This window comes from Stomoxys calcitrans, chromosome 3, assembly GCF_963082655.1.
Source record: "Stomoxys calcitrans chromosome 3, idStoCalc2.1, whole genome shotgun sequence".
NCBI lineage: Eukaryota > Metazoa > Arthropoda > Insecta > Diptera > Muscidae > Stomoxys > Stomoxys calcitrans.
The window spans coordinates 189,404,044-189,430,132 of record NC_081554.1 but is presented as its reverse complement, the minus strand read 5'-3'; the positions used below and the strand labels follow the sequence as shown (position 1 = coordinate 189,430,132).

The following is a 26,089-nucleotide window of genomic DNA, read 5'->3' as shown; positions in this document are numbered from 1 at the left end:
CAAATAGTTGGAAATCGTAACAAAACACTATGTACTAAATTTCAGCCAAATCGGACAAAAATTCCGGCTTCCAGAGGCTCAAGAAGGGAGACATCGGGAGATCGGTTTATATGGGAGCTATATCAAGTTATAAACCGATTCGGACCGAACTTTACATATTTATTGGAAGTCATAACAGAACACTATGTGCAAAATTTCAGCCAATTCGGACAAAAATTGAGGCTCAAGAAGTCAAATCAGGAGATCGGTTTTTATGGGAGCTATATCCAAATCTGAACCGATATGGCCCATTTGCAATCCCTAACGACCCACACCAATTTATAGCTTCTGTACAAAATTGCAAGCGACTATCTTTACGCGTTCGACCGCTGTCGTGATTTCGAAAGACGGACTGACTTGGCCAATCGACTCAGAATGTCGAGACGATAAAGAATATATATACTTTATAGGGTCCTAGATCGAGATTTTGAGGTATTACAAACGGAATGACTACATATACCCCAATCCTATGGCGTTGGGTACACTAATCAAAAGTATTTTTTTAAGTTTTTCTATGAAATTGTCTCTAAAGACATATTTTCATAAAATTGTCGCTAAAGACAAAATTTTAAGGAAATTTTCTCTAAAAACAAAACTTCACCGAATTTTCTCTAAATACAAAATTTCTATAATATTTCGAGAACGTGTTAATGGAAAATGTATTTTTGAAATTTTTTATCAAGACAATATTTTAAGTAAACAAAATTTGTTTTCATAAAGTTATCGCTAAAGACAAAATTGCAAGGAAATTTTCTCTTAAAACAAAACTTCATCGAATTTCTCTAAAGACAAAATTTCTATAGAATTTCGATAAAACGTTAATGGAAAATGTATTGGAAACAAAAGATATATTTCAAAATTTTCTACTAGGACAAAATTTTAACTAAACAAATTTTTTTCCAGTGAAAAATTGCCATTTTAATAAAATTTTCTTTTAGGAACAAAATTTCAAAAAAGTTTTTAATAAATCCAATTTCTCAATGAAATTTTCTCTTAAAAAAAATTTCAATAAAATTTGTAGTTTAAAAATTTTTTGGATTTTATTTCCTTTTTATTTTGTTATTTGCAAAATGCTTGAAAAACTTAACACTCTCTTGCATTTTTAATACTTTGTCAAAATTTTCAGTTTTAAGCATTGCTACTTCTGAAATAATCACATAAAGTCAGATAATACAAACAATTGTACTCAAGTGAGTTAGCTACACGTTATTCGGTCGATATTTGCCCCATTTATCAAAACTAAATATAAAGAATGTCATTAATTACTCATATTGCTCATTTAGTTTTTCTTTTCTAGTGTGAAAAATAGCCATGCAAAGTAATGGACTGCATAGTAGTTTTACTTGACTTTGTTTTCTTAGTAATTATTTTTTGCTTGCATGATGTCAAAAAGGTTTGAAAAAAAGTGCAACCATTACCCAGTGGATTGCATCATCAAATATAGTATAGATTTTGCCAAGACAATATTTAGAATGTGTTTCTTAGTTGGTAGAAGTCTTGCATTGATGGCAATGATTTTTTCATAATTTTTAAGAAATTCAGATTTTCACGGTGTATTAAGTGAGTTGTTTCTTGTCTGAATACACTTTCACATATAAATATGGAATCAATCAAAGTGGATGTCTTTTAATGTGGGACAGCCCAATAAACATATGGGACTTTAACGAAATGTATCTGGGATTTAAGTATATTCTTATAACAAGAGTTGCACTCTTCACGCTGGAATATTTCGAATTAAGGCTAGTACTATGCTCGTTTTTCAAATTTGAAAACACATGTTATTCACGATTAAATTTTTTAGTACACTACAAAAAAACAGCAATAACAATAATTTTGAATTTTTTTTATGTTATATGCGTTTTACGTAGCTATAGTCAAAATAAACATATTGTTTAAAAGAATTTAATCTTATATATATATATATGAAATTTAATTTAGATTTTTCTTTCACGATTTATAAATTTAAGGAATTATCAGACTTATTTTTCTCTACTGACTAAGATAATCGTAGTCTGTAAGGATTGTAATTCTATAGATATAAACGGAAATAAATAAATAATTTAATAAAATTGTACCATAAGTAATGAATGCCCTACTGAATGAAATCAGCAAGTTTTTTCGCTTTAAAATCTATAATTTAAAAAAGTAATAGCGAAAAGCGAACATTGTAACAGCCTTTAGACTCCAGACACATTTTTTGCAGCACACTAATATTTGAGTTTGATTTTCTTCTTTTTTAGTAGAATTTAAAAGAGAATTTTGACTTTTTTCTAATAAAAATATTTGGCAACACTGGGTGTGGTGTCATGTACGTGATATTACTTTTGATCGAGTGTAAATGATTTTTGTAGTTTCCGCTCACATTCTATTTCTGCTGTGTTCAGTTGGTATTGAGCATAAGAGAGTAACAAGAGATTGTTGTCATTGCAAAGAAACCAAAGACACACATACATGTGTATGTTATGTGTGTTCTATTCAAGAGAGAATTTTGACATTTCTCTCATACGAATTTCTGGCAGCACTGATTGTTGTGTTACACATGTGACATTACTGATGATCGTGTAACTGTTTTGGCCTGTTTCCGCTTGTAGTACTTTTTAAGCTGTGTTTAGTTGGTATTGAGCAAGGGAGAGCAATAAGAGATTGTTATGCTGCAAATAAACTTAGAGCATACATACATACATATGTTCGCACATGCATTTGCATTGTTGTATACATTTTGTCACAATGTGTATACTTTTTATTTACTTTTCAAAAGCCAATATTTTCCTTTTTATTTGATTCTTACGCCTCTTTTTAACACCCACTTTTTGGTAAACTTTTTTTTTTCTTTTGTTATCACTCATGTTGTAAATCAACCAACAACAAAATTACCGCTAAGTACACTGCAACCCCAGACACTTGTATGTGACAGGCAAGAGAGAGAGATAAAGAGATAGTGAGAGTTAGCCTCTAACACTGTTGTAAATAATAATTGCACCACTAATTGCTAAAGGTAAATAACAATGACTTTATTAGGTTTTTGCACTGATTCGATTGTAAATAACACAAATAAATTTTTATAAAGACTTCTTTTCTTCACTCAGATTGGTCGTTGTAAACTTCAAACAATTAAGTGTTGGATCTTTTGTTCTGCCAGAGGTTTTTTTTACAAATTTTTTCATCTTGGCAAAAACTTGTTTCGCATTCTCGTAATTTATTTTTAATTGCCCTTTTTGTATTATGGCTAGGTATTATTATTATTTTTTATTTTCAAATAAATTGTAAACTCGTTTGACTTGTTATCATCTTGCTCACATCTTAAGAAAACTCGTTAGACTTTATGGAACTTTTTTTTTGTATAGAGAGAAGAACAACAACATTAACAATCACAGCTTCAGTAACAGATCTTGATTTCGTTTGCTTTTATGGTAATTTGTTTTTAAGTAAAACCACTTTTTTCTTTTTTGGGTTTTTGTTTTGCTACTCACCCACACAAACACATTTTACACATATTGCCAAAACTGCGTCTTTTACTTTTCCGTCGATTTTTCTGATAGAACACTGCAGAACCACTATCCGCATCAATGTTGGCTTTTTGACCATTTGCCGCTGTTGCTGCTGCTGCCATTGTTGATGTTGCATCAACGCTGGCCGGCGAGGTAGGTGCGGTTGCTGATTTTTTTGGTTGGGTTTCCATGTTGGACATTTGCAATGAATCGCTATAATGATTATTATATGTGCCCGTCATTCCCGCTTCAAAATTTAAACTGTACGAGGAGGACGACGAGTTGTTGTTGTGATTACCGTATATGCCGGCGGCGGCTTGAGCCGCATTATTTAGCCCCGTTGTAATATTAGCCGCTTGTGTTGAGTACCGCTCACGACTGCGTTCATTTCTAAAACGAATTTGAGCACCACCGTGATTGTCACCCCCTAAACGCGACGACGACGACGAGTATTTTGTTTGCTGGGTGCTGGTGCCGCTGTTGTTGTTATTTTTGTTGCCGTTATTATTCTTCGTATTGCGAACCAAATCGAATTTGGACGATGTGCCGCCAACAATATCAAACAGTTGACTGAGAAAATTTGTCTTGCGATTGCCCCCACCGTGTGCTGCAGCAGCTGTTTTTGTTGAGTAGAAGAGAGAGCCATGTTGTGGTTGTTGATGGTGGTGTTGGTATGCTTGTGTTGTTGTTCTGCCATCATGGTGGCGTATGAGCAATTCAGTCTCTGAATCGCTGCCATCGTCAGACTCTTCGAAATCTCTCATAGGTACATCACTGTCAAATGTCATATTTTGTTTGTTGGTGTTTTTGTGCTGCCTGCTTTGGTCGTTGTTATTTTTGTTATGGTTAATGATTGAAAACTGGTTGGTGGGGGACGACAGCAGCAAATGTGTGTACTGCGAAAAATAACAGATACTTGAGAGATTTTCCTTTGAGAAAAAGACGACGGCAATAGGCAAGAAGCAGTTGTTAGACAGATTTTGTTCTACAAAAATATGACTAATAATAACAATAATGTGTGGACGTGGTTATTGTTGTTAGTTGGAGGTGGCTGGAAGACTCAAAAGAAATCTTCACATAGCTACTACAATTAATGTAGGCCGTATAGCCCAATTGCTCATGTTTTGTTATAAACACTAATTTCCAATTCACTTCTTCTTCCACTAATGCTTTGGACTGTTTAGACTTTGTCGATAAGTCTTATCTGGCCGGAATTTATTAATCAATTTTACTACCAATTCATTAAAGCTTCCGTTTATTTATGCCTTGGGCTAACTTTTCATTCAAAAGCTAGCCAACAACCTCTTTGCTCCGCGTATAACACCCAATGCTTTATAGGTATTTGTTGATATTTTCTGTGTCACTTATCTTTTTATACACTTTTGACATTTATTTCAAAGCAAAACTTAATTTCCTTTCATTCCATTTGTTTTTTATACAAAATCTAAAACACTTTATTTTTATTTATTTGCAAAATTGCAAAATTTCCCGTTCGTTTCCGTTTCTACGTTTCCTTTAGCTATTTCATTTTTACGCATGCCACACCAACAACTTTACATACAAACTGGTATTTTTGGGTCTTTGACAAATAAATTGCCAAAAACAGCTGTTTTTGGAGGTCTAAAACTGAGAGAGCTCGAAATGGCAAGTTTATATTGGTGTGTGTGAGGTGAGTAAATGATGTCAGAGTAAAAGTGCTGCCAATACAAGGAACTAATTTCGTTGTGCCAACGCCAAAGCTTGGCAGTTATAGTCAGGGTACAGAAATAATCCAGTTAGAATCCGTTGAACAGGAATAAAAATTATAAATTGTAAAGACCTGGTTACGCTCTCGTAAACATACAGTGCATGTGGGAAAACGTGTCAGCTGTTTTGTTTCGCTTTATGAAAACACATGCTAACGATTGCCGAACGTCTGTCGACCGTAACTGGGAAGTAGAATGCAGTAAAAACAAAATTTTTCGTTCCGTTTTCGTGTCAGCTGATAAAATTTGAAGTTTGAAGAAATCTCAAAACCAAAAATGTGTGTTCATAAAACTGTCATTTTTCTATTCTATGATTTTTCTGTGGAATTTATTGTTAACAATTAAGGTTGGTGGGCTACCCACACCAATCTGTCTAATCTGTTGTGAAAAGTAAATAAAAAAAAGTAAGGCATATGTGATAACAACAAATTACAGGAAGAGAGTAGGAGGCACGAATACGGCGCTGTTTGGTTTTAATCGTCATTACGAGAAGCTTAGGTTGCGGTTAGTGGAATGCTTCGTATACGGAGTATACGATGAATTTTCTTAGCGTTGTTCGTTTGTTAGACGATTCATGGTTAAATTATAGACTATACTGAATATGTTTTACAGTGAAACAAAACACGAAACATGCATATGCTGTTTAAACTAAAATCTTTTTAAGATTTTAGAAAAAAAAAATACAGCCATGCTATCAAGCCTTTGACATTTAGATTTACTGCAAAATCAAAACAAATTTTAAAAATTGTCCTCAGCTGTTCGCGTGGCTTCACCTTATAAGTTAATAACGCTTTTGTACTGAAACAGGACTGCATAAGTTTCTAGCTCTCCTAAGCACACTAAGAGAACTGAAAGATTTATTTTCCATTGTTCGGTTCCATAGAACAATTAAACACATTAACCTTGCAAGCTATTTTGTTGCGCACTTGAACATTCGTTGAATGTCACTGCAAGTTGTGCGTAAGTCACATTGAACGTCGGGCCGGCTCGTTTGGTTTGTCTGTCTGTGCTCTTCGATTTTGATCTTTAAAACCTTTCGTGATCTTTCGAACATATTCCAGCTGGAATTCATTTAAATCCAGTGATTTTTTGTGATGTTGTCAAAACACTTTGACTGGCATGGTGGATCGCGATTTCCGATACGCCATGCATCTTCATCAACAATTTTGTTAAATTTGTTAGGGTGCCCTACATACCCAATGAATATTGAGTACGGTGTATAGAACGCTTTAGCGACAATTTCGTAAGCAGAGCAAAATACTAACCCTTGCAATTTTCTAACAGTAAATGAATATACTCTTTCGTAGCGTTACTTGCGCTGCGACTACGCTACAACGTAACACTTGTTCATTAACCAAGCTGCAATTTGAATTGAACTTGGCATCACTTTATTTCTAACATCAAAATAAACAAAGCAGTCCATTCATTCATGGCCTCCCTAAGTTTTTCAAAAGTCAGAGTCTGAGGACAACCACATTCTTCAAGTATCCCATAAGCCCCATAAGGAAGTGGCAAGCTTCCAAAACGAGAAATCGTTTAGAAAAAAATATCAAAAAGTTAAAATTAAAAAAATGTTAAACTTTATCAAAGAAGCAATGGCGCCTGCAACACGTTCGTCCATCAGCACATCGGCAGCAACAGCACAAAATTCAGAAAATCATCTCAAGGAATCTGTGGAGAAAACTGCTGCCATAGAAAATCCCATGAAAGGCTATAAAATCACCGACAATGAGAGGTCGCGTAAATTTGGCATTGGAGCCAATTCCCTGCAAATGCTGAAGGCGAAAGCCAAACTCAAGTTTCCTGTAAGTACCAATTTGTTAGATTCCTAACCATAGTTGAAGGAAATGGAAATTTGTAGTATTTATCTTTTTTGCCTTTCTACCAAATAGTTGGGGGTGACCTTGACTGCATATTTCATGTATCCAAAAATCACGGTCACAAAGACAGTGTTGTATTTTTTATTAGGTGTTGTGTTGGGCCAGGCCATAAAAACCAAAGCCATCCTTGGCAATTCTGCCAGGGCATCCATCCATACTTCTTTTCCGAAAATCCTTTACAACAACAAACCACATACTCTTTTTGAAGGTCTTCAAGCCTAGCATCCGTGTAGTTATACCCATGCTCTGCTGCATTATTTTCAATGTCAGGCAAATGGCCTTCCAAGGATGTGTAAGAGTGTGTAGTGAGGGAGGGGGAAAGAGTTATTAGTCAAAAACAAGTGCGCATAATCTGCACAGCCACCTGTTGTAACACATTGCCTCGGCAAATGAATGGACAACAAGGACGACTAGGATTGTTATCGAATGCTGGGTGGTGGGTAGCTATATATGGTAGCACTTGTTTTGTATTCATTATGGTTGGCTGCTCTGTTTGTTTTGTTTTATTTTTTTTGTTACGCTTCGTTGCCATATCTAAGAAGGACAATAAACTTTGGCCATCATACTGCGACTGTTTTGTATTGCATGTTGTTTGTTTATCATCATAATTCTGATGAACCATCCCAGATGCAGGATGCTTGTTTGAGGGGGGTTATATTTTTGTATTGCTATTGCTTTGTCTTACACATACAGGTCAGGGTTAACGCGTATAGAAATGACAATTTTAATGCCAAGTTCGATTATATGAAAAATTTAAGGAATTTTAAAGGAATAATTAGGGGGTAGTCCGATTCAAGCTTAAGCCAAATAATAAGGGCCTCCTTTTTATAGCCGAGTCCGAACGGCTTGCCGCACCTCTTTGGGGAGAAGATTTTAGATGGTAAAGTACCTCACATATGTCGCCATAACTAGGAGGGGATAATCAACGCTGAAAATTTGTTTCTGATGTTCACACCAAGATTCGATCTCAGGCATTCAGCATCAAAGGATTCGATCTCAGGCATTCAGCATCATAGGAGTAGTAACCTCTGCGCTACGGTGGCCTCCATGAATTGAATTTTTTGAATTTTCCAAAAATTTTAGTTAATGGGGTCTCGACGCATATTTCGAGGTGTTACAACCAGAATGACGAAATTAGCATACCCTCATCCTGTGTAAAATGTCAACCAATACGGATAAGAATCGCGCCCTTTGGGGCTTAGGAAGTAAAATAGAAAGATCGATTTATATGTGAGATGTATCAGGCTATAAACCGATTCAGACCGTAACAAAAACGTGTGTTGATGATCATGAGAGAATCCGTCGTACAAAATTTCATGCAAATCGTGTAATAATTGCGACCTCTAGAGGCTCAAGAAGTCAAGATCGCCATATCGGTTTATATGGCAGCTGTATCAGGTTATCGTCCAATTTGAACCTTATTTGGCACAGTTGTTGAAAGTCTTAATAAAATACGTCATGCAAAATTTGAGCCAAATCGGATAGGAACTGTGCCCTCTAGAAGCTCAAAAGCGGGGACATATATAACATTCGGCCCACTCCCACTTAACACGCATTTATTTATTTTTACTCGGTATCTTTTAACTAGGTTTTCTTCTTCTTTTCATTTTCAGATCAAAGACTTACGAATTTATTTAGCCTCGGATGGCTTTGAGGTAATCGATGAAGACTATTTTACAACCTTGGAATCACAAACCCTGTTTATAGTGGCCGGAGCCGATGCCATAATAACGACTGGTATGCTTCCCCTTTCCCCTGAATAAAAAATATTTAAAGACCATTTATACCCCTTTTTAGATTCTGATTTTGCTTTCGAGCAATTGCGTCAAAAATCTCCCCTGCTTAAGGTGGCCGACATCATTTACGATTTCATGGAACAACAACCTGAAAAATTCAGCAAACTTGTAGCCGAATATGAACGCAAGAAGTTATCCCACAAACAGCAACAGGATCAAAGTAAAACAGCATTGAGTCTGAGGACCGAGCACACCGAATGGTTCCTGGGGCAAGAGGAAAAATGTCACACCAAAGAAGAGGCTTTGAAAAGAAGAGCCCAAGATCGTGTACGCTGTTATTATTACAAGACCAAAGACGAATTGACCCGCAATCGTTTGTATCAACAAAATCAGAAGGCTCGCCAAGTTATAGACTCGTTGTTGGAGAAATTTCGTTACCTGCTCATAGGTTGTGATTACTTTTCCATGATATTCAATCGCAAGTGTGAGCACAAACATGATATCATCAAAGATCAGCTGGACCTAGACGATGAGACCGATGCCCGTGCTGTGGTGCCCAATAAGAAATTGAAGCAGGTGATACGAGAATACACAGCACGCCATGAAATTTTGGATGAATGGTCAGTGTCATTGTGCACAGATTTGGGTGACTTCTATTGCCAGGGTACATATTCGGGTGCTGCCAAACATTGCTCGTTGCGTCACACCATAAATCCCTATGCCTCCAGGGAGAATCTGATACTCTTTCAGGTCTGGAATTTAGATCATCAAATAGAATTGTCGCGCACCATTATACCATCGCTGATAGAAAATGTGCATGATCTTATCTCCAGTCCGAAACGCATGTGTAGCCTACACAAAGCACCTGTGGTGGATGTCTCTGTGCTGGAATATTTTCTAGAGATATTCTCTTTGAAAAATCTCAAATTGGTCCATATAGTGTGTCATGAGAAATCCCAAAGAAGCAACAAATCAAATGGCCGTCTATTGTGTAAACAATGCCATGAATACAAAATTGTTGAGGAATTAATGCAAATTGAATGTGACTACAATCCAGAAGATTGGTAAGCAGCAAGAACACATCAACTAAAGCTTAGAACAAAAGTGTCGGGTTAGCAAAACTAAAATATTAAGCTATAACAGACACTCCTCATCCATATAAGAATTGTACAAAAATTAAGTTCAATAATTGTTATTATTATAATGATGACGTATAGCGTAATTGTAGAAAAGAAAATTAGGGCCATTAGTTGTTATTTTGCCTATATGAAAATTGTTGGTATTTCTTGGCAAACAAAGTAAGCTTCGACCACAATGCTTAACGACAGAGATAGCATGGATGTTTAGAAATTACCCACAAGCCAGTATTCACTCTTTAAATTGAAAACACTTCAACAATCTTAAAGCTCAAGACTTATATGTGTGCCCCTCTTCATAATCTTCCCTGAATAGATCAACATTAAGCTTTTTGCCGGTGGATACCTATCTACAAGATGATGGTCGGGATCGTCCCTGCGATAACAGCACAGAAGGTTTTGCTAAGACAGCATGTAGTTATCGCACAGAAAGGATCTTTGTCTCCTGATGAAGGTAGTCCAAGTGGGAACTGTGGAGACAGCCTGTCGCAGTTCGAAGAGCGGCATTCTGACAGAACTGGATATTAGTTCACAGCGTGTAACATAGCTGACGAGATCACACTGGCGCTGCATAACTTACCACGGACCGACCAATTGCTTTGTACCTGGGTTATCTCTTAATTCCACAAAAGACTGGCAACCATACGATAAGTCGGAATCCAGCATTTCAGGTGTGGCTGGAGGGAAGTGTTACGGATGTTCTCAAATAGTTTGGTATGGATGAACGTAATAGGTCCAGTGCCATGAGGACCGTCCTATCAAATGGCCTGGGCTGATTGAAGCCACATCTAATGTGTGCGGTGATGACATGCAGTCTTTGAAATAGGTGCTGAAATAGGTAGGGGTTGTCCCTCAAGCGGCTTGGCTACTGGTGAGAGAAGGGAGATCGGTCTGTACGACTCCCTCTTGCTCGGGGCCTTTCAACTCTTTCCATCTTCGGGTTCTATAAGAGTGTTTAGAGACAGGTTGAGGACAATTTTAAGGTACTCTTGATTAGAGATGTGCACGTGAGTGACTTTTTACTCACGCTCACGAGCCAAAAAAATTATTCACACACGACTTTTTTATATAGACTCAAGTTCACGCGACAAAAAAAGTAGAACTCTTTAATGAGGAAAATGGCATAAAAAATTATATTAGCAACCATTGAAACCATTATGGCTACCATTGCCGGCATCAATTTTTTTGTTTTATTGGCTTAAATTAGCGTTGGGCACATGTGCTAGAGTGCGTAATATTTCCAAGCCCATGGGCTTATGTTCTTGTACTCGTACACCGTACATTGTGCGAAAGAGCCAAACATTTTAGCGATTTTTCCGAAAGCAGAACAGAATACCAAACCTAGGTTAGGTTAGGTAAAAGTGGCAGTCCTTTTCGGACTCACTTAGACAATTTTAAGTCCATTGTGATATCACAGTAGCGACAGACCAAGGCCTCTGGTGGGAATCAAACCCACGACCTCCTCATCGGTTGTTGTTGTAGCAGTGTGTTGTATACTGAGGCGGCAGCCCTCGCCGATGAAGGACTTCATCCGGACAATCCGCTACGTACACGGGCTGCCATAGGATTGACTACCTCACTGGTAATCCGAGCATGCTACCTACTCGGCTACCACAGATGACATTTGTAACTGCGTGCACGGTAAATTGTGATGGCTGTCCATCGGCTCGGAGACCAGGGATGTGACGAATGGCTTTCCTTTTAGCCTTGTCACTCTAGGGATGCCCAATAAATTGACGGTTGGATGGACGGTCTATGGTGAGTATAATAGGGAGGTGGTCTGATTTCCAAAGAAATTACGGCTTGTCTGATCACTTAGGAGATCAGGTGATACAATGGAAATGTCTGGCGAGCAGCTGCACCTCCTCGTACTCCAAGTAGGGGTATCATCATTCACCGTGCAGAACGTGTAGCCTTTGATCTGCTGTGCCAAAGCTATGCCCCGCTGGTCGTAAACTAGGGGTGAATGCCAAGAGTCGGATGTGCATTTAAGTCCCTAATATATAGTCCACTAATAGTCCACTAATGTCGGACCTGTAAACTTGGCCATTATATGGGACACAACTACGGCGGTATGCACACGATGTATATCTGGTTAGTACTGAACCCGCCTGCTTCCTCATGCATTCTTCGTAGAGGTCACTAGCGCCAGTCTTAGGCGAAATGGGTTATATACTGCATGGAATGGTTGTAGTTGTTGTTGTTGTAGCAAAATTTTCATATGGAGGTGGCGATCCTCGTCAACCTCCTGGAATGGTATATCACGAAAGCCAATCCTCACCGCCACCCACATTGTATCCGTGACAATTGCGCAGTTTGTAGGTGTTGGTCTTCCGACTCATAAAATCGCCTATTTCGTCGAACATGCTATCTTACACTTCCCAGCAATATAGTCCCGTCAAGTAGCTCCAGGAATGGCTTTGGAGCTCCTGCCCATATATGAGACTTATATTCCATCCTCGGCCTGAAGTAGGTAGTGTAGGTTATAAAAAGATCAGAAGAATCGAAATACTTCTTGTACCGTTTAAGACAGCCCAAACACTTGAATGCTACTTTTGACACTTCGATTACGTGTTTTGTCAGTTGGAGACATCGCACTCTATGCCAAGAACATCAAAAGCAAATCACTGTTCAATGTCTACACGGCCGATAGATAGTGACGATTGTAGTGGGCTAGTGAAACGCTTCTGAGACAAGAAACAGCACTGCCTACACTGTTAATTCTACCATACCGGGAAATGGCCAACAAATCCTGGGAGAGCGTCACATCCATAATGCGCCTGCTGTCCATAATTTATTGAGGAATGGTGGAATGAATATAAATGACACAGACTACTGTCATCGGCAAATGAGAAGACTGCATTTGAAGTCCGACCCAATAGATTGTCAATGAATTAAGAAAAATGGAAGGGGAAAGGACAGATACTTGTGGAACCCTTGCGGTCAATGTATACATTAGGATGAGAACCCCTCTGCAGGAACTCATATGGTGCGATTTTTATGAAAGCTCGATTTAAATCGAACGAAGTTATTACCGACTCCAAAAGCGACTAGCTTTGATATAATGCACCGTGCCATACCCTATCTTGGAGATATTCACAGCCACGACCTTTTTGCTGAACCCACACGGTATATAGCTAAGAAGGCCGTTGGACTCTAAGTACCTCACAAGATTGATTATGGTTAACCATACTTTCCATAACCTTGGATAGTGCGGAGCATATAGTAATTGGCCGTTAATTCACAGGGTTGTTGGCCTCACCCTTGTTGGGGATGGGCTGAACGTTCCCAAATCTCCAACGCGCCGAGAAAACTCCTGCACGGTAAGCAATGACGAGCAAAGAACACGAGCAAAGAACACTTACAAAGGACAAGTGTTGATATGCCACGCGGACCTGGAGATTTATTAACCTCGAGATCCGCAAGAACCAAAGAGCTATTAGCACTCAAAAAACTAATTAATTTAACCAAATTATGTTTAGACGATTGTTTGGAAACATTTTCTTGTTTTTAAAACTTAATTTCTATAGCATCTCTCACAGATTTGCTTTATTCCAAGAAGCGTTATTTTTTCTTTTTCGCTCATTTGCATAAGAGTTTTCCGGTTAATTAAAAAAAAACAAACTGCACAATTTGTTATTTTCTTTGTAGTTTTAATACAAAAATCCATCGCAAACAGTCCGACTAGGGTTTATAAATGGATTTTGAGAGGACTATACTCGTATGTTCTTCCGCGATGGAGACAATTATGAATGTCTACTTCTTATGATAGTACAACAAATTGTTTGAACAAACATTCAGTTTTTATTATACAATAAATTAATTGGCGTAATAGGTAATTTAAACACTGTGTGGTTGCTGATATTAATTTTTAAAGAAGGATCCTCTTGACTGAACTAAATACGTTTTTATACCCACCACCATAGTATGGGGGTATACTAATCTATATATTCTTTATTGTCTTGGCGTGTGTCCGTTCGTCTGCGGAAATCACGATAGCCGTCGAATGCGAAATTTTGCACAGATACTTCTTATTGATGTAGATCGTTGGGGATTGCAAATGGGCCATATCGGTTCAGATGTGGATTTAGTTCCCATATAAATGGTCCTTCGACTTGATTTCTTGAGCTCCCAGAAGCTGCAATTATAAACCGATTGGGCTGTTATTTTGCACATTATGTTCCGTTACAACTTACTACAATCGTGTCAAGTATGGTCTGAATCAATCCATAACCTGATATAGCTCCCATATAAACCGATCTCCAGATTTGACATCTCAAGCCACTGGAAGCCCCAATTTTTATCTGATAGGGCGGAAATTTTGTACGTAGTGTTATGTTACGTCCTCCAACAATCGTGTCGCGAACGTTCCAAATTCTTTGTGTAAACTTTTAGCAGAATCCATGGTGGTGGATTTCCAAATTTCGGTCCGGCCGAACTTTGCATGCTTTTACTTTATATTTTTATAAGATTTTTCTAAGCATTTAGTTATTGGGGAATTTCTAAATAGAGTATGAAAAAGATATTTCAATGAAGAAAATCTTAATTTTCTTTCCAAAATTTTTTTTTGTCCTTTCACCAACCAAGTGAAAGTCCAACATTTTTCATATTAGACAAGCTTTAGATTTATTTCTTTTTTTTCTATCTTTAACTATTGTACCTGTCAACTTTGTTGTTTTAGTTTGGTATCAATACTAACAACTCATACCTTTAAATAGCATAATCATTAATATCATTAAGCATGCTTAATACAGATTGTTAAAAGTTAACTATAGTACAGAATTTATTAATATAACCAATATGAAATGTTTCAAATGACATATAAGTACAACAGAAACAAAAAAAAAAAAACCTTACGGTAGAAATCTTGTGTAGAAAAATATACATATATTACTATAGAACATTTTAGTGTGTAGATTTAATATATAAAACTCTTAAAATGTTATAACAACAATATCCATACATAAAATATTGTCATTATACTTTAAGAAGTTACAAATAACCTAATCAAATGATCTCTTAAGGCACTTTCTAAGCATTTATATATGAAGAAAATATCTTTTTCTAAAATTACTTAAACTCTTATCAACTCTAACATTATCTGCCAAAGCAAAGTCTCTCTCCATTTTAACGGTTTGGTATTTATTTTCTTATCTTTGTATCTCAATAGATTTTTCTATAACTTAGTATTTTAGTTTTCTTACACATAATTTTATAACGAAGGTATCTCTTAAAGTTAACAAAATATGCCAATATTTACATAAAATATGTATATGTAACAATAAAATACAATAAATGAAATATGATATGAAATTTTACGTCTTAGATACAGTTTTCGTTCCAGATTTTTGGATCCAAAAGAAAACAAGGAATCAAATTTTGTTCTCAATAAATATACCCCAAACACCTTAGATTGACTGAAACGTCAAAAAAGGGTATTTGAGGTAAGTCCAAAACTTTTGATCTATTCATATAAGCAGTGCGAAATGTTCTATAAAGCAAACAAGGAATCAAATTTTGTTCTCAATAAATAAACCACAACAACATACAATGGTCCAAAAAAAGCGAAAAAATTGTAAATAAGTCCAAACCTTTAATATATTTATTTAAAGTTTTAAGAGAAAGTCAGGCAACAGGTAGTTTTTGGATAGTATCTCTTTATGGGGTGTCAACGTTGATGTTGTCAAATTGTACAAGATTTTAGGCAACTTATGGGCTTAAAATGGAAAATGTTCAAAAAAAATGGATTTTGATTTCCTTTGAGTTTAGTAGACTTTGTTCATTAAACTGTTATCATTTGTTATACCCACCACCAAAGAATAAGGGTCCATTTGCAACATATCGAAATATCTATTTCCGACTCGTAAAAATCTTAAGACGATCTAGCCATGTCCGTCTGTCTGTCTGTTGAAATAGTCTTTAGAAATAGATATATTGAGCTGAATCTCTGCACATATTCTTTTTTTTTGTTTATAGGTAGGTTAAGTTCGAAGATGGACTATATCGGACAATTTATAGCCCCTATATAGACCGATCTGCCGACATAAGGCAACGAGCATAAGCGGAATTTGTGGCTAGAAAACTTGAAGCTATGTAACTTAAATATCTGTTTAGACAAGCTGTGGTCTAATGTTAAGTTACGGTCGAACCCTGATAGAAGGATTGACAGGATCTTAGTCGCTTTTGGTGATGCATTAAAGTTTTACAGAGAATTACCATTTTCATTGCGCCTTCCAAACATCACACGCAAGTTTGCTCATATAAAGGAGCTTGACGAGGATCGCTATTTCCACATATAGGCATGTGGTTGCAACAGCAATAAACACTAGAGCTGCCAAACTATCGATGGCATTACCAATACTTACTTTACTTGAATTGGTCATAACAGAAATTTTATTCCTCTAGCCGAGCTCAGTATAGATTTCTAAGCGCCTTGATCTCCTGCGCTTCTTCTCCTATCTCTGAAACCTAATTCCGAGTTGTGGCTCTCCACTTGGCCACTCCACCGGAGTTTTAGTCTTTCCCTTTTGCGTGTTTTATTATGGTCGCCTTCAAAAGACACCTTTGCTGGAGCTTCTTCTTCCATTGTGACAACATGATCTAGTTAACTCAATCGTTGTATATTGATGCGCTTACCTGCTATCGTCGTAATAAAGCTTGTCAGTTCCTACGACGCTTATATTATCGAGACTCAGACAAGTCTCATGCAACGTCCTTCCCCTGACATTGGCCAAGGATTGGACTTAGTACTAGGATAAACCAGTTTATCTTACGTGATTAAAATACTTAGGCTTTCTTTTTTTAAAGGAAACTACATTTACATTTTTAGGGACATTCTCTTTATTTCATTATTTTTTTTTTTTAGATCATAATGATACTACAAACAGAATAAAAATAAAACACAATTATTTATTAATAAAATTATATGATATTGAAAAAGTGATAAATAATAATAGTAATAATGATATGACGATACATATATAAATTCTTTGTTCTGCTTTTGTTTTATTTTTAATAAATTAATAACAATTGCTGTGGAAAAAAAACTGTTTTTTCATAAGGCACAAACTTTATCGTTGCTTTTATGTTTAGTTCACAAAAATAAAAATGTTTTTTCTTTCCCCTTACAGGATTTTGGTATTAGTAGCAAATTGGACAGACAAAGTGAATATTGTTTTCGTTTAAGGTTTCAGAGTTGCAATGGTTAAATAAATTATAGAAAAAATAATGATTAATTTTAAATGACTTATTTTTTTTTGTATTATGCGCTTGTTCTAAAGTTCGTTCTCTAGGTCGTTAAATATTTTAGTTTTCTGTTTTTTTTTTGGATTTTTTAATAATTTTTCTTGATTGTTTTTGATTTAGATCACTTAAAATTACTTGATAATTCTTCTTCATTAGTTACCTTCGGCTGAAAACATGTGTTAGTTGGTGTTTTTTTTAAATAGCTTAAAATTAGATAACGCCACTGCTCGTTCTTCACTTGATCTCTATGAATGTGTCGTTTGTTATGCTGCAATCTCAATGAAAATATATCCCCTAGCCACACAAGGTTGCAGGGGGAAAAGGCGGTTTACAGTTGTCTTATAAAAAAACCCAAATTTCTCTTTTCATATGCTTACAACAGTAAGTTGTTGATAGGATGTTGGTGTTAGGTGTTCAAAATATTGGACATTTCTTGATAGGTAGGAAAGCTATAATTAATTTCTATGGCTTAAAAGAAAATAATTATAGATCCGACTGTCCAGGTCCTAAAAAAAAGACAAAAGATATATGCATAAGTGGTTTTCTAAAAATAATGTAGTATGTGACCTTAGAATAATTACATAAAAAAGCTTAAGGAGTATATAGATGAGTATGAAGGAGTAGTTGACTTGGGACATGTTAAAGACTTTTTCATAACTTTTTCCTTCAAACTCCTTGGCAATGTATCTGGGATATCAACATAGACAAATGAAAAAAAGAGATGACAGCAAATGTAACTGGAAATATTGGAGATAACTCATGGTTTAAACACTTTTGGGAAGGAGTGATTTTTTGGTTAGTTTAACCAATAAAGACAACATTTTAAATGAAATATCCTCTTAAAACAAAACTTCCATGAATTTTTCTCTAAAGGCAAAATTTTGCATAAAATTTTCTCTAAAGACAAAATTTGCAAAAAAAAAATCCTCTAAAGACAAAACAAACTTTTCAAAAAATTTTCTCTAAAGACAAAATTTCCAAGAAAATTCCTCTAAAGATAAAACTTCTATGAAATTTTCTCTTAAGACAAAATTTCCATGAAATTCTCTCGAAAGATAAACTAAACTTTTCAAGAAATTTTTTCTAAAGACAAATTTCTATGAAGTTTTCTCTAAATAAAGACATTGCGCTGAAATTTTCTCAAAAGTCAAAATTTCTATCAAATTTTCGCTAAATAAAGGCCAAATTTCGCTGATATTTTTTCTAAAAACAAAAATTTCGTTATTTGCTTGACTTGGTCATTGATTTCATTTATTCTTCATTAATCTCCCAAAGGGGAGAGAGATACGAGCTGTTGACAATGAGAACGAATATCACTAGAATGAACGTTCCTTTTTTATACCCACCATCGTAGGATAGGGGGTATATTCATTTAGTCATTCCGTTTGCAACACATCGAAATATCAATTTCCGACCCTACAAAGTATTTATATTTCGGATCGTCGTAATAGACGATTTAACGATGTCCGTGTGTTTGTCCGTCTGTTGTTATCACTCTAAAGGCTTCAAAAATTTAGATATTGAGCTAAAATTTGGCACAGATACGTCTTTATGATGCACTCTGGTTAAGTTCTTGAACGGGTCAAATCGGACCATATTTGTATATAGCTGCTATATAGACCGATTTTTCGATAAAGGTCCAGACCGATCTATCGATTTAAGGTCTTGTGTCCGTTAAAAGGCGCATTTATTGTCTGATTTCCCCGAAATTTGGGACAGCCAGTTAGGGCCCTCCACATCCTTCTTCAATTTGGCTCAGATCGGTCCAGATTTGGATATAGCTGCCATATAGGCCGATCTCTCAATTTGAGGTTTTCGGGCCATAAAAGGCGCATTTATTGTCCGATTTCGCCAAAATTTGGGACAGTGAGTTGTGTTGGGCTGTTCGATATTTTTCTGCAATTTGGCCCAGATCGGTTTAGATTTAGATATAGACTGATCTCTCGATTTAAAGTCTTGGGCCCATAAAAGGCTAATTTATTGTGCGATTTCGCCGAAATTTGGGACAGTGAGGATTAGTATTAGGCCCTTTGACATTCCTCTTCAATTTGGCCCAGATCGGTTTAGATTTGGATATAGGCCATATAGATCGATATCTCGATTTAAAGTCTTGGCCCCATAAAAGGCGCATTTATAATTCTATTTCGTTGAAATTTGACACAGTGACTTATGTTAGGCTCCAAATCGGACCATATTTCGATATAGCTGCTATGGGGGACTCCTTTTTCTAAGAACCTGGCGTTATAATAGCCAATCAGGACTTCTATTAATAGTCCGATGGAGTGTTTCCTCAGCCTCAGGTTAAGCCATGTACGATATCACAAAATACTCGGTCACAGAGTCGACGACACCCTGCAACCTACAGCGCCAACCCATGTTAACGTGGTCGATTTTCACCCTACCAAGAAGTTAGCGCAGAGGGCTCAATGATCCAGTAGCTTGATCTGCGCATATCAGCAATTCATGCCTTGACAGCTCGTTGATTATCTACAAAGCGGCTGTGATGCACAAACAAGCTTCCTCTTGGACCCGTCTGAGTATTGAACAGTAGTTGGCCATCCACCAGACCACAATACCATATAGCATTATGAGTCTGACAACTGCAGTATACAGGCAAAGCTTGACATGGACCCAAATGCACGGTCTCAGGAAGTAGAATATAAATCTGATGTTATAATTTGAAATAGGGTCATTAAAGGCCGTTTTTGCTGTAGGCTTGTTGCTGTCGAGAAAGGCGATCTTGATTAATTATTAATTTTTAATCAAAATATTTTTTTCACTTTCATGAAGTACGGGTTTTCTGCTTTTAGAGTGGAAATGTTCTTTGTGTTCCTCTATACCACAAGTTTATATGAACTAAAGATTGAGATCCTTGTAGTATCTAGATACTTAGTACCCTATAGATTTAGCTCCTATTTACCGCTGGTGACAAAGTGACAAATTTCGCTGGAATAAATAAAGTTTCACTGAAAAGAGGTCTATTTAGAAAAAAAAAAATAAAAATTTTTCTAGGAAAATGTTTTCATTTCAAAGTATTGCCTTAAAAGTTACTGTGTTGCAGATTTAAATGATGTATTACAAAAATGTTGTAGATTTATTGTAAGCCCCAAAATTTTTCATTCCATATGTTATTGTTATTCATCAAAGAGATATCTCTCTCTATATTTTCATTTGTCTATGGATACACCGTGAAAAAGCAAGCTTTCCAAGCTTTGCCTTTTAGAAATACTAAATAATTTTATTTCCATAAAATTTTTTTATTCATGTACACAAAAGACTTTAGTAAACAGTTTTTTTCTATAGACAATTATACAATAAAAGCGTTTTTTTTGGACAAAAGCTGCCAAGCATGCAAACAACTCAAAACGAACAAACAAATACAAGATCTACAAGATTCAATGAGAGAAAACTTCACCTTTTTTCTGTTCTCTTTTGCTACAGATAGCAAGTTAAACATTTTGCAACTTCTTTTCGTTTTTCATTTTTTTTTTCAAAATAATTTTAAGAAATTATAAAGTTTTCATAAAAGCCATTCGTTTTTTGTTGTATAAAAAATTATTAAAAAAAAAAAAAAATAATAGAGAGGGGTAGGGTTAATATGAGTTTCTTAAACAAACAAAATAAAGAAAATGGAGGGGTAGGAGATTTAAAACATTTATAAGAAAAATGCTTTAGTGAATCATAAAAAAGAGGTTAATTAAAAAAAAAAACAAACAAAATAGAACGACTTTTTTACAATTTCTTAGTTTGCATTTGCAGAATTTTTTGTATAATTTTTCTTTTTTATTTGAGTTTATTTCTCTTCATGTATTTTGATAGTAAATTTTGTTTAAGCCAAAGGTGGAGTTTGCTCTCCATTGACTACATTTTTTTATTTATCGAATAATATAAAATGATAATAAGTAAAGCTTTTACCAAACACTACCAGAAATATTTACGATAAACTATATATGCTGAATAAAGAGCTACGGTGTTATGTTATATACAAACCTCATGGAAAAATTTTATTTTTTTTACTTAACAGTGAAAAATTTAATTTTTTCGAATTTTTATGACTTTTGATATCTGCTTAAAATATTCTAGAGAGCTTTTGTGCCAAAAATATTCAAAGCAAACGAGAGTTACAAGATATTATTTAAAAAACAAAAAATTTAGTGGGGCACCTGTAACAAAACAAAAGACTTAAGATACGAACTTCTTTAGGTATGCGCATAGTCAAGGAGAGTTGCCGAAAATATTTTTTTTGCCATTTCTATTGTCTATATGCCATTTGTTTTCTTTGGCCTTAAAATCGCTTTCTTCAAAAAAAAAAAAATTATTAATGGAATAGCAATGCATGACATGAGAAAACAAAAGACTTAAGACACAAACATTTTAAATATGTGCTCTGATTTAGTTCATTTTCGTTTGCATACAAAAATTTTAGGAAAATTTAATGAAAACTCAATTCCTTGGATCAAGTTATATAATCGGCTTGAGGTTACACAAAGCTTGGTCGCTGTGTTCTGCCATGCCGTAAAAATATTTTTGTTAATTAAATTTTTCCAAAATCTGTCATCATAACGTCTAGTCAAGTCAAAAGAAGTTGAAGTGGCAGTCTTAAAAGGAGACTTTACGTTAATTTTTGCGCATTGTTATACCACATCAGTGGTAGACCAAAGCCTTTTGTAGGTATCGAAAACACGGCCCACGCTTCACTAAAGATATTGATATCTGAGAGTACTTTGTAAGTTGTGAACAAGAGGCCTTCTTTTGAGATACTGGTCTAAGCTTGCATTGGTCAGAATGAAGTGTACATCACTTCACCTCACTAAAGAGGTTTAAGGAAAAGAAGTCCATACATCAATGTGAACTAAGTGAGATTCGAGAGATGGAGTGATCAAGATCAGAAAACAATTTTTGTTTATAAGAAGGCCAATGGACAAAAAAAAAAAAAAGTTTATTTTATACCCTTAGGAAAGGTAGTTTTGGTACATTACTCCTAGCTAAGAGTGTTTTATTTGGAAAGAGTAGTTAGGATGCTAACCATTAGAAGAGGAAACTTAAGTAACTTTGCACTTAGGAAAGAGTGGTTTTGTTAGTCTTGCCCATAGTATTTTAGTACCATCTCCCTTAGAAGGGTAATTTTAGTACCATTTCTTTTAAGAAAGGTTAGTTTTAGTACATTTTTATTTAAAGAAACGGGAGTTTTCCTTTAGGAAAGGGTAATTTTAGTATCCTTTCTTTTAAGAAAGGGTACAAAAACTCTCTTTCATTAAAGAAAGGGTAGATTTAGAACCTCTTTTTAAATAAGGGTCGTTTTAGCACTCTTTCGTTAAAGAAAGGCTAGATTTAGAACTCTTGTTTTATGAAAGGGAGTTTTATTACTGTTTCTTTTAAGAAATCTTAGTTTTATTACTTTTTCTTTTAAAAAAGGTGTTTCTAGTATCCTTTACTTAAAGAAAGGGGTTTAAGTGCCCTTTCTTTTAGAAAGGGTAGTTTTAGTACACCATCTTTTAAAAGTTTTAGCACACTTTCTTTTAAGAAAGGGTAGTTTTAGTGTAATTTCTCTTAAGAAATGGTAGTTTCAGTACACTCTTTATAGAAAGAGTAGTTTTAGTAACTGTATAGAAAGGGTAGTATAAGTTCCCTTTCTTTTTGTAAAAAAAGTAGTTTTAGTACTCTTTCCTTTGGGAAGGAAAAGTTTAGTACCATTTCCTTTGGGAAAGCGTTGTTTTAGTACCCTACCTGTCTTTATTAAAAGACAGGGTACTAGTATCTTTCTACATCTAGTATCTTTCATTTAAGAAAGTGTAGATTTAGTAGTCTTCTTTAAAGAAAGAGTAGATTTAGTACCTTTGTTTTAAGAAAGGAAAGATTTAGTATTGTTTCTTTAAAGAGAGGCTTTTTAGTATCATTTCATTTAAGAAAATAAAAGTGTTATTTAAAAAAGGGTAGATTTTATACCCCTTCTTTTAAGAAAGGCTTGTTTGAGCACCCTTTCTGTTAAGAAGAGCTAGAAGCTAAAAGCACGCTTTCTTCAAAGAAGGGTAGCTTTTAAGAAAGGGTAGTTTTAGTACCCTTTTTTTATGAAAGGTTTTCTTAAGAACCCTTTCCTTTAGGAAGGTGTAGACTTACTTAGTACCCATTTTTAAGAAAGGGTAGTTATAGTACACTTTCTTCTTAAGAAAGGGTATTTTTAGCACCCATTCTTTCAGTTTAGTACATTTTCTTTTTTAAAAGGGTAGATTTGGTGTACTTTCTTTTAAGAAGAGGTAAATCCAGTAATCTTTTTCAAGAAAGGGTAGTTTTAGTACCCTTTCTTTTTAAAAAGAGTACCTTTAGTAGGATTTCTTTTAAGAAAGGTTAGTTTAAGTATCCAACCTTTTAAAAACGGTAGTTTTAGTATCCAATCTAATAAAAAGGATTGTTTTAATACCCATCATTTTGGAAATTTTACTTTTAGTACCTTTTTCTTTAGGAGAGTGTAGTTTTAGTACACTTTGCTTTAAGAAAGGTTAGTTTTACTACCTCCTCCTTTAGGAAAAGATAGCTTTAGAAGCCTTTAGTACCCCATCTTTTTGAAAGGGTAGTCGTAGTACCCTATCTTTAACGAAAGGGTAGTTTTAATACCCTTTCTTTTAAGAAAGAATAGTTTTAGTACCATTTACTTTATGAAAGGGTAGTTTAAGTACCATTTCTTTTAAGAAAGAGTAGTTTTAGTACCAATTATTTTAAGAAAGGATAGTTTTAGTACCCTTTCATTCTGGAGCGGGTTGTTTTAGTACTCTTTTCTTTAGGAAATGTGGGTTTAGTATCCTTTCCTATAGAAAAGTGTAGGAAAGGGTACTATTCTATGGGAAAGGGTAGTTTTAGTTCACCTGTATTTAGGAAAGTGTAGCTTTAGTACCCTTTTCTTAAGAAAGTGTAGTTTTAGTCCCCTTTTTATTGGGAAAGTGAAATTTAAAAACCTACTCTATCTTTTAAAATAGGTCGTTTTAGTACCCTTTCTTTAGGAAATTATAGCTGTAGTACCCTTTTCTTCAGGAATGTGTAGTTTTTCAACCCTTTCCTTTAGTCTATGACCCTTTCCGTTAGGAAGGTGTAGTTTTAGTACTCTTCTTTTTAGGAGATTGTAATTTAAGAACCTACCCTATCTTTTAAGAAAGGGTTTTTGTACCCTATCTTTTAAGAAGATGGGGTACTAACTACCCCATCTTTTTTAAAGATGGGGTAGTTAGTACCCTATTTTGTAGAAACGGTAGTTTTAGTACACTTTTTGTCGAAAGGGTAGTTAAGTTCCCTTTTTATATGAAAGGCTAGTTCTAGATTTTTATTTTTAGAAAGAGTAATTGTTGTGCCCTTATTTTAAAAAAGTATAATTTTTGTTCCCTATCATTTAAGAAAGGTTAGTTTTAGTACCCTATTATTGAAGAAAGGTTAGTTAAAGTACCAGTTCTTTTAGGAAAGGGTTGTGTTAGTATCATTTCTTTTATGAAATTGTAGTTTTAGTACCCGTTTTTGGTAGAACTGGTATTTTTAGTATCCCTTTGTTAGTAAAACGGGTTGTTCTTTGAAATGGTAGACTTAGTACCCGTTCTTTGAAAAGGAAGACTAAGTACCGCTTTTCTAAGAAAGGGTGGATTTAGAACGCTTCTTTTAAGAAAGGGCAGATTTAGTACCCTTCTTTTAAGAATGGGTATATTTGCTACCTTTGTTATAAGAAAGGGAAGATTTTATACAGTTTATTTTAAGAAATGAAAAGGGTTTCTTAGTAGCCTTTCTTTTATTAAAGGGAAAGGGTTGTTTAAGTACTCGTTCTTTGGAAAAAGGGTAGACTTTGTACCCTTTTTGAGGAAAGGGTAGTTTTAGTTCAAGAAAGGGTAGTTTAGTACACTTTCCTTTAATAAAGGTTAGTATTTAATCCTTTCTTTTAAGAAAGGGTTGTTTTAGTGCCCTATCTTTTAAGAAAGGGTAGTTTTAGTACCCTTTCTTTTAAAAGAGGGTAGTTTTAGTAATATTTCTTCAAAAAAATTTTTGTTTTAGCACCCCGTCTTTAAATAAATGGTTTTGGAAAGGGTAGTTTTTGTACTCTTCTTTTAGGAAAAGGTAGTATTACTACCATTTCTTTTAAGAAAGGGTTGGTTTTGTACCCTTTTTTGTAGAAAGGGGTGGTTTTAGTACCCTTTCGTTTAAGAAAGGGTAATTTTAGTACCCTTTCGTTTAAGAACGAGTAGTTTTAGTACCCTTTCTTTTCTTCCTTTTCTTTAGAAAATTAAGTTTTAGTATCCTTTCCTTTAGAAAATATAGTCATAAAACCTTTCCCTTTAGGAAAGTGTTGGTTTAGTACCCTTTCCTTTAAGAAAGCTCGTTTTAGTACTCATTCCTTTAGGAAAGGTTAGTTTTAGTAACATTTTCTTTAGGAAAGTGTAACTTTAGAACCCTTTCCTTTAGGAAAGTGTAGTCTAAGAACACTTTCCTTTAGGAAAGTGTTGTTTTAATACCCTTTTATTGAGGAATGTATGATTTTAGAACCCTTTTTCTTTAGGAAAATGTAGTTTTAGTACAATTTTCTTTAAGAAACTTTACTTTTCACTAATGTCGTGATTATGACCTCAATGGTCCTGACGGTAGAAAATTAAAAGAAACATAAATTACAAACTGAAATACATCAAAAAATTTGAAAAGCTATGTAAGGTTGCCTTTATGTTGCTTATATATGTTAAGAAGTCAACACTGGTTTACATTTTTAGTTTTAGTTATTTTTATAAATTTTTCAATACTATCCTTCCAACTATTTGAGAATATTTTACTTTCTTCAGCACTGTATCGTAAATATTT

The 26,089-nt window shown here is 34.9% G+C and overlaps 3 protein-coding genes across 7 annotated transcripts in view; 1 reads left to right on the top strand and 2 right to left on the bottom strand.

Annotated features, from left to right (window-relative positions):
- Positions 1 to 5,013, bottom strand: part of LOC106082069 (probable phospholipid-transporting ATPase IIB) — a 91,254-nt gene extending 86,241 nt beyond the window's left edge. The window contains exon 1 of the mRNA XM_013244383.2: positions 3,510 to 5,013. Coding sequence (XP_013099837.2) covers positions 3,510 to 4,315 — 806 coding nt within the window. The 5' untranslated portion in view covers positions 4,316 to 5,013. The remainder of the gene's footprint in view (positions 1 to 3,509) is intronic.
- Positions 5,014 to 6,688: 1,675 nt separating this feature from the next.
- Positions 6,689 to 10,098, top strand: LOC106082043 (DNA fragmentation factor subunit beta). The gene is made up of 3 exons (XM_013244350.2): positions 6,689 to 7,077; positions 8,766 to 8,889; positions 8,950 to 10,098. The coding sequence occupies exons 1-3, from the start codon at positions 6,844 to 6,846 to the stop codon at positions 9,954 to 9,956; spliced, it is 1,365 nt and encodes a 454-aa protein (XP_013099804.1). The 5' UTR covers positions 6,689 to 6,843; the 3' UTR covers positions 9,957 to 10,098.
- Positions 10,099 to 17,156: 7,058 nt separating this feature from the next.
- Positions 17,157 to 26,089, bottom strand: part of LOC106082063 (uncharacterized) — a 107,134-nt gene continuing 98,201 nt past the window's right edge. For all 5 annotated transcript variants that reach the window (XM_059365639.1, XM_059365640.1, XM_059365637.1 and 2 more), the window contains one exon: positions 17,157 to 17,775. The gene's annotated coding sequence lies outside the window, so the exon portion shown is untranslated. The remainder of the gene's footprint in view (positions 17,776 to 26,089) is intronic.